Consider the following 9,063-nt stretch of genomic DNA (forward strand, 5'->3'; position numbering starts at 1 on the left):
AAAGGGATCTAAAAGAATAGGTTCTTGATTCTGGTTGTACCTTTCACATGTGCCCCATTAGAGATTGGTTCTCTGAATTTGTTAAACTTGATGGGAAGAAGATCCAAATGGGAAATGACATGAGTTGTCAAATTAAAAGAATATGGAAACTAAAATTAATGTTGAGCAACAATTATATTCTTAACAAACACTAGATATGTTCCTGAACTCAAAAAAAATCTAATCTCTTTGAGAGAATTAGATGATAACTATAACATAATGATCCACAAAGGTATTTTAAGACCTAACCTTGATAACAGAAATATCATCTCCTCTCCTAAGATAAATGGTATCCATACCATTTGTGCTGAACCTTCAGTAGGTCACAGTGTTATTGCTTTAAACTCTTCCTTAACCAAATCCTTAATCTGGCATAGAAGGTTTGGCCACATTTCTGAAAAGGGATTAATTTCCTTAAACAAACTTGGATGCTTTGGGAATAATAACATTGAAAAGTTAGATTTTTGTGAAGACTGCATAATTGGAAAACAAACAAAATGCCTTTCAAAACTGGACTTCACAAATCCACCTCCATCTTAGACTATCTACATGCTGATCTTTGGGGACCAGCTACTGTAAATACTCTAAGTGGATATCGATTTTATCTACTAATAGTAGATGATTTTTCAAGGAAAATATGGACTTTTCTTGTAAGGCAAAAATCTGACACTTTTCAAACTTTTAAACATTGGAAATTGATGATTGAAAACCAAACAAATAAGAAAATCAAAGCACTTAGAACAGATAATGGACTTGAGTTTTGTAATTCTGAATTTAATTCTTTCTGTAAAGAATTTGGAATCTTAAGACACAGAACTGTGACTTGCACTCCTCAAGAAAATGGAGTTGCTAAAAGGATGAATTGAACTCTATTGGAAAGAGTCAGGTGTATGCTTCACAGTTCTGGTCTTCCAAAACTGTTTTGGAGAGAAGCCCTAAAAACTGCAACTTATTTGATAAATAGAAGCTCATCTAGTGCTATTGATTTCAACATTCCTGAAAAATTGTGATCAGGAAAAATGCTATATTATAGTAAACTTAAGGTGTTTGGCTGTGCTGCCTATTCACATCAAAATGAAGGAAAATTAGAACTTATATCCTTAAAATGTGTTTTTCTGGGTTATGGGGAGGAGACTAAGGGTTATAGACTTTGGGTTAAAAAACAACATGGTTACAAGGTTATATTGAGTAGGAATGTCATTTTCAATGAAAATATATTTCCCTGTAATAGCTCATCAACTCCTAAATCTGATGAGCCTGCACTTGTGAGAGAGAAATCTTAGTGGAAGATCAAACTGGAACTGATATAGATCAACATGATTTGATTGAGGTGGAGTCTACTCAATCTAGTAATGATAGTAATCATAATGATCCAGGATCTAAGGCTGAATCATTAGACCTATCACTTGCTTATTATCAACTTACAAGGGATAGAAAAAGAAAGAACATAATACCTTCTACCAGATTCAGTAATAATGACTTTGTCACCATGTTTTTTGTTTTAGACTCCTTTAACGTCGAACTCGATAATTTTGAAGAAGCAATAAACTGTCCTGACTCTAAGCTTTGGAAGGAAGCTATGAATGAGGAAATAGATTCTTTAATCAAGAATAAAACCTGGGTTCTTGTCAACAAACCTAAAGATAAAAGGGTAGTTGACTGTAAATGGATTTTTAAAATAAAACAAGGAGACTCTAAAACGGAAAATAAAAGATATAAGGCCCGATTAGTGGCTAAAGGTTTCACCTAAAAGGAAAGAACGGATTTTAAGGAGATTTTTTCACTAGTTGCCAAATATACTTCAATCAGAATTTCATTGGCCTTGATTGCCCACTTTGACTGGGAACTGGAACAGTTTGATGTTAAAACAGCCTTCCTAAATGGTGATCTTGATGAAGTCATATACATGAATCAGCCTAAGGGCTATGAAGTAAAGTCTAAAACTGAAAAGGTTTGTTTGCTGAAAAAGTCCCTATATGGGCTGAAACAGGCTCCCAGACAGTGGTACCTGAAGTTTAATTCATATGTTTAGACCATGGGTTTTGAGAAAAGCAGCTATGACTCCTGTTTGTTTTTCAAAGTGTCAGGAGGACCTGAATCTATATATCTATTATTGTATGTAGATAATATGTTACTTGCCTGTCATAATAAATTTGAAATTGAATCTATTAAATCAAAGCTAAAGTCTGAATTTGAAATGAAAGATTTAGGTCCAGCCAAAAGGATTCTTGGTATGGAAATAGAAAGGGACAGATCTAGCTGTACTCTAATTCTAAAACAGTCTGCATATAATACTCGAAAATTTTTCTATGCTTGGGTGTAAATCTATTTCCTTACCTATTGCAAATCATTTTAAACTTTCTAGTGATCAATCACCTAAGTCTAATGATGAATTGAAAAGAATGGAAAAGGTTCCCTATGCTAATGTTGTAGGATCTATTATGTACCTTATGGTTTGTATCAGACCTGATTTAGCTCATGGTATTAGCATCCTAAGTAGGTTTATGGCTAATCTTGGGGAAACTCACTGGTTAGCTATAAAGTGGATGGTGAGATACTTGAAAGGCTCAATTAACTTAGGACTAAAGTTTAAAAGAAGTAATAAAGGCATAATTTTAAAGGGGTACACTGATTCAGATTTTGTTGGTGATCTTGATAAAAGAAGATCTACATCCTCTTATATCTTTACTTTGTGTACTACTTGTATTAGTTGGAAATCTCAGTTGCAAAAATTAGTTGCATTGTCCTCAACAGAGGCTGAGTATATTGCTGCATGTGATGTTGTGAAAGAGAGCATATGATTTAGAGGACTGTTAAATGAAATTGGTTTTGTAAATGAATCTGTTAGTATTCATACTGATAATCAAAGTGCAATTCATTTAAGTAAAAACCCTGTTTATCATGATAGGATAAAGCATGTTGATATAAGATTTCACTTTGTTAGGAATATGGTTGAAAATGGCTTAATCAATCTAGTTAAAATTCCTACAAAATATAATCCCTCTGACCTTGGAACAAAAATTTTGCCACTTAATAAATTTAAAAACTGTTTGAAAATTCTGAATATAACCTAAATTGTAATTAGGTGATATTCGGTAACTCATTTGTTGAGAATAATACTAACTCTAAATTTTTTTTCAGGTACAATAGAGCTAAATGAAGTCAAGAAATGTTTGAATCCACTAGTTGAAATAAAGAAATAGTTCAACAAGGTGGAGAATGTTAAAAGGATGGGCTGCCTCACTATTTCTTCTTAATTGGGCCCTACTAATTGAAAATAGGAGGAGGCCCAAATCTCTTAACATATTCTCGCGTTTTCTGGTTTCACGCTTTTGTGCCTCTTGTGGTTGGGTGTGTGCCGTACACGTGGCACACCCCCTATCGTTAGATATAGCCAGTCCAACTGATTTTGATATTTACTTAGCTCTTGGTCGTCCGGCGTTTTAGTTGCACTCTCTCTAGAACTTTATGTCTTTTTCTCTGTGTGAAAGTCTGTTCGTTTTTTTCCTTTCTATGAAATGTAATACTAAATCTGTATGATTTTTGAAAGTCCTTTGAGTAAGGATTGTAAAGTTCGAGTCATCTTTGTGATATTGTTGAAAGGAAATCTGTGTGAAAAAGAGGCTAGAGAAAGTTGAAGAAATCTGAGATTTCTTCGAACATTTTGTACTGTTCTTCGTGAAAATTAGTGGAAACTCCATCATATCTCTTGATTAAGGCTCAACGGGTGATTAGGTCCTTGGACTGAACATCTGGGCTCCATTTTGGAGCAAAACATATCTGGTGTTCAAATTTCGTTTATTCTATCTTTTATTCTGAAATCATTTTTTTTTTTTGGTTCGTGAATAAACCTTTAAAATACAAGATTATATCAACTCTGGACCAACAAGTGGTACGAATATTAAAAAATTAATAAATAAATTTGAATTCGGTCCTCCTGCTGTACAATCTGAATCAAACTAAAAATATGTCCGTACAGAAGAGATAAAAGAATGAGACTAGTGAATTAGGTCTACATTAATTCATTGAAGAATTTTGAAGATCCTGCCATCTCCCAGAGTTGAACATAAATCCTGAAAAAAATAATAATAATAATAAATAAATAAATAAAAATCAAATCGTATGTAATATTTATTACATAGGAAACGAAAAATCATATTCGATGTGATAAGAATCGACATTTGTTTGGTTGAAACTAACAACAAAATCTGACCAAATTTAATCCTTTTTTTTCCATTCTAAGTAATATCTAGTTACCAAATGCATCAGTTTCGGAACAAATATATACACTGTTTTCATTAACTTTTCCACATTCCACTAAAATTGGCAAATGAAACACTATAAATCTGAATAAGAAAAGGAATCAAATTCATTAAATATATCCGTGCAAGGAAGTTTTGTAGTGAAGCACCTCAAGACAAGATGACAAGTCCAAGATAAATAGCTCCACAAAGAAATATGAAAGATATCATTCCCCTGCAAGACAGGCTCTTCGATAAGAAGAAATCCCGAATATTCACAACTTCAACCATAAAAACACACAGCACTTAGCATTAAACTTACCAAATTACTCCCCATGCAGCACCATTACAAGGGCAAGGGCACAGTTCTGCAAACTTCTCGGCATCACTAGAGTGAACCCTCCGACATATCAAATCATCGTATATATCTGCATCATAGAAAATTAGCACACTTCATTCTGTCGTGACAGTGGCTTTATTCTATTATACTTGAAGTAGAGTTCTTACCGTAAACTGAGAACAAACTATTCATGACTCCTGAAGATCAGATGAACACGCATAAGCAATGAGAAGTTCTGGAAATAATAAAATATCAGGACAAGGCCCATACCAATGAATAGAATAATATAGCGGAGAATGCGAACTTTAGTCATCTCTTGTAGAACCCATATAATACCAATAAAAATAATAAATCCTGGCAAGATGGAAAATAAGAATCAATATCTTGGGTAAAATGAAATTACGATGCTTATGATTGACATAACTCACCAATGCAAAGTCCCCGTAGCGTCCACTGTTCAACGTTCAAGAAATTAGTACAGTACAGTCCATCACAAATTTAAAATAACCATGCATGATCTGAAATTGGCTCATTGACTATTTAGCAGGAATTATTTACTGAGCTTACATTTTTAGCAATGCAAAGCACAATAAGAAGAGAGAGAATAAGACATCCAGCAGCAATCCTTGCAGTGAGAAGATTTGTTGATGCAAGGATGAGAACCATACCCCAAAATGATGAACCAAGATCTATAACGGACAAAGGAGAATGACTAATTAACACAACCAGATAATAAAGCGAAAGACGATAGTGAATGAAGAAGTTAACCAAATTTAACAAAGTGATCCATGATAAACTAGCATAAATGGATAAATAAATCTTTCAGATTACAGAAGGGTGAAAATTAAGTAGAAAAGAGTATTACATCCAGCCGGCAAAATCAGCCAATACACACCACCTCGTGTTTGCGTCACCCCACCTTCATTTGCATGGACTTGGATACCCTCCACCTGCAAAATGAGATGATAGTAATAACTTGTGCTTGAGCCTAAACATAGAATGGCCATCAAATAGAAAAATATTTGACAAATTCGGGTACTGTTCAAAAACAAAACTACTTTTAAGTATCATTGGGAATATAACGGAAAGATGTATAAAAAACTTAAAATTACATATCTAATAAAAGTTTTTTCCGCGTGTAATGGAAAGCAACAAGTATCTTCAATCATCATTGCTTAATAACGGGGATGGAAGAGATCGAATCAACAACAAATAACAAGCCAAATTCTCTGATATAAAAGTTTGCAATTAGAATGTTGAACAAAGATTGCAGAATGGTGTGGAATGAATAATGCCAGCATTATATTCCGTATCATATGATACAGATTCGTCTTTTAGAAGTTATAAATTTATGACTACTATTAAGTACCATTGTGACATAGATTATATGTTCCTTGAAAGGATGTCCCTGTGTTAATGTAGCAACAGTTCTAGAAATATAGATATGCTTTTCCCTCAATAGAATCATAAGAGTTTATCCATTGAGTCTCTGCAGTAACTACAACATACATACTTTGTTATTCTCAATTTCAAATTAGATCATTACCGCATGATATTCTATTTTCATATTTATGAATGCAACATATTGAGCCCCTGTTTGTTTCCCTTTTTTAATTAAGACTAAATTTTGAAATAGTTAATTGATGAAGAATGTGTGGTTAAGAAATAAGAAAAAAAGTTTTAGTTTTACGTGTAATATTATTTTATTGAAGAATGTGTGGTTGAAAAGAAGAGAGAGAAAAAGGTATCTTGAGAAAATACGGGTATCAAACAAGGGCTGAATTTCCTTTTATGTGTACAAGCATGCTATGTACCTTTCTCCTACAATTCTCTTTCGACTTCAACATATTGAATTGAGCTTCTACCTCAATGCCTAGAAACGATATGGAGAAAGAGCTTTTACCTTACCACAAGTGAGCTTACAAGCAATTGCATGACTTGCTTCATGAAGAAATACAGTAATGAGCTTAAAAGGTGTTAGTAAAAATGTCCTCCATAACTGTTATAAGCATAGTAGAAATAACTGTTAGTATCAGGAATCTCATCAAAGAGCTCAAGTAAAAAATGGGTTACACAAATATACCCAATAAAGAAGAACAAAATAAAATATCAATAGAGAGCTCTTTCGTTTGCTTAAAACATCCTACGACATGCTTAAAATTGAATGGAAACATCTAAATAACATGGAAAACTGATTGCTAAATGGCTGTAATTGTCAACTCAAAGGAATGTCTTTTCCAATGTCTAATATAGAATAACAAAGAAAACTGATTGCTCAATGTAGGTAATTGCTTACCGTGGCTGCATAAATTGTGAAAAATTTAACAGCCCTTCAATTAGCATATTTTCAGCCTTCCTTCATCATGGATTGCAATTGAGCCGTGCCAACCCAAAAATAGGTTTTCAAGCCTGCTGGATTATAGTAAGACCTCTAAAATTTAGTCCAGACGTGGCTCAATTTCTCAACAAACTACGAGAGAGTCGAGCTTGAACAGCTTTAATAACTTGCCAATATTTTCTTGTCCATTAATTATCAACCAGATCTTGATCTAGCTTGAGAAGTCGACAAAGTCTAGCTATAGAAACTGATTCTTACATGATATTCAATCGGGCGTGTAGGATTGCAGAGATTATTGACAATACAGCTCTTTCCAAAAACTAACAAATAAATTTATCAGCAACCTTAACTCGTAAGTCATAAATTACATTCCAATTGACTCGGAATGAAAAAAAAAAAAAAATAACAATGGGATGTTTTTACAGAGATTATATCAATTTATTATTCCTTGGCTCTTCAGATCATGTAACCAGCGATTACGAAATCCAATAAAACAAAAAGGGAAAGAAAAATTAAACAAGTTTAAAAGGAAGCAACATCATAAGTTCATAATTTTTGAAATTTATGCTTGACAGAAATTAATGAAAAAAATACATACATAAAAGAGGATTATACATTGCAAAAGGCACTGTACTTTGAATCTACCCAAAAGTAACATGATAAAAAATAAAAGATACTAGAAAGGACAACAGCCTAAAGAGAGAGAGAGAGAGAGAAAAAAAAAAAAAAACGAACAGCGAGAATGACGAGAGTGAAGACACCAACTGTTGCAAGAAAAACTTTTTGATCATGCTGGCAACAATTCTTCAACTCCCAGTTCGGATTCATGCCTCTCTCTTTCTCTTTTTCTCTCTCTAGTAAAAAATAAACGAAAAAAATAAAAAATAAAAATTCCAATTGGATGGGGGAAGGAGAAGAGAAAAAGACGAGATTTTTCCACCTAGGTGGAAAAAATCAAGAACCCAATTGGAGGAGAGAGAGAAGAAGGAGAGTTTTATTTTTTGAGAAATGTTTGTTTGAAATTGTCTGAGGAAGGACAGAAATAGAGTTAGTTAATTACAATTAACAAAAAGGATGGTGCGAAGTTTCTTCGCTGACCTACTAAGTAACAACTTTTTGTCGTTTCCGACATTGACTAGGTCTCTTGGGTTGAGCTTATGTGTCAGTAATGGGCCACTTTAAACGTGCATTCATGATTGGGCCTCCATTATATATCCAACCCTGTAACGCAAAGCCCAAAAGCCCTATTAGTGTATGTGGATAAATTAATGCGGAAATTACATAAACCAATACATTTAGAGATTCCATTTCATAAATCATACATTAGGTTTACTCTTTCAAAAATCAGATTTTTTTATTAATTAATATATTTAAAAATTAATTAATTAATATATGGTAAAATTAATTAATTTACTTTACACAATTTCAAACCCTAAATTATTTCTCCATCACTTCTCTCTCTCTCTCTTGCCTCTATCTCTTTGTCGAAAAGCAACCTACGGGAGTATCTCTATGCGAGGCAGCTCTATTGTCGACAACGTAGCACCACCACCACATGAAGTGACATGTACCTATCACTACATGCAGCTCGAAGTGGCTCCGTTGCAATGGCATTGTTGTATGCTCTATCTTCCCTCCTTTCCTTCTCCATTCTCTATCTATAGGCGGTGACAGCGTCACGTGCCACCGCTGCACGAAGTGGCCCGTGAAAGTTACTGCAGCAGCTCAAAGCGGCACTTATAGGCCGTGACACAGCACTATGCTGCAGTCTCTATGATATTTGTGTTGTGGTTTCTTCTTTTGATCTGTACCTTTACCAGAGGTTGGGTGTTTTTGTTGGTGATTATTGGTGACTATTGTTGGTGTTATGTAAATGGTGATGGTGGTGGTGGTGATTATGATGACGGTGATGGTATAGATTTGGATCTTGGTATTTGGTTGTCGTGTTGGCGGAGCTCGTTTGATGGTGGTGATGTTGGGGATACTAGTGAGGTTGTGATAGTACTAGTTATTTTTATGGGATAGATTTTGTTGGTTGTGTTTGTAGTTGGTGCTAGCGGCAATGACAATCGCGATGGTGGTGGTGGTTGTAATGGTAGTGCGGT

General features: G+C 34.1%; 1 protein-coding gene across 1 annotated transcript; it reads right to left on the minus strand.

Moving 5' to 3' along the window:
• Window positions 1-3,929: 3,929 nt before the first annotated feature.
• LOC111407985 lies at window positions 3,930-8,122 on the minus strand. The gene is made up of 10 exons (XM_023037720.1): window positions 7,694-8,122; window positions 6,524-6,619; window positions 5,486-5,570; window positions 5,188-5,309; window positions 5,049-5,073; window positions 4,891-4,974; window positions 4,788-4,817; window positions 4,603-4,708; window positions 4,451-4,515; window positions 3,930-4,112 (listed from the first exon to the last, which is right to left on the minus strand). Exons 1-9 carry the CDS (start codon window positions 7,784-7,786, stop codon window positions 4,452-4,454), a joined length of 705 nt encoding a protein of 234 aa, XP_022893488.1. The 5' UTR covers window positions 7,787-8,122; the 3' UTR covers window positions 3,930-4,112; window position 4,451.
• Between the last annotated feature and the right edge of the window lie 941 nt (window positions 8,123-9,063).

This window comes from Olea europaea, chromosome 13 (genome assembly GCF_002742605.1).
Source record: "Olea europaea var. sylvestris chromosome 13, O_europaea_v1, whole genome shotgun sequence".
Taxonomy (NCBI): domain Eukaryota; kingdom Viridiplantae; phylum Streptophyta; class Magnoliopsida; order Lamiales; family Oleaceae; genus Olea; species Olea europaea.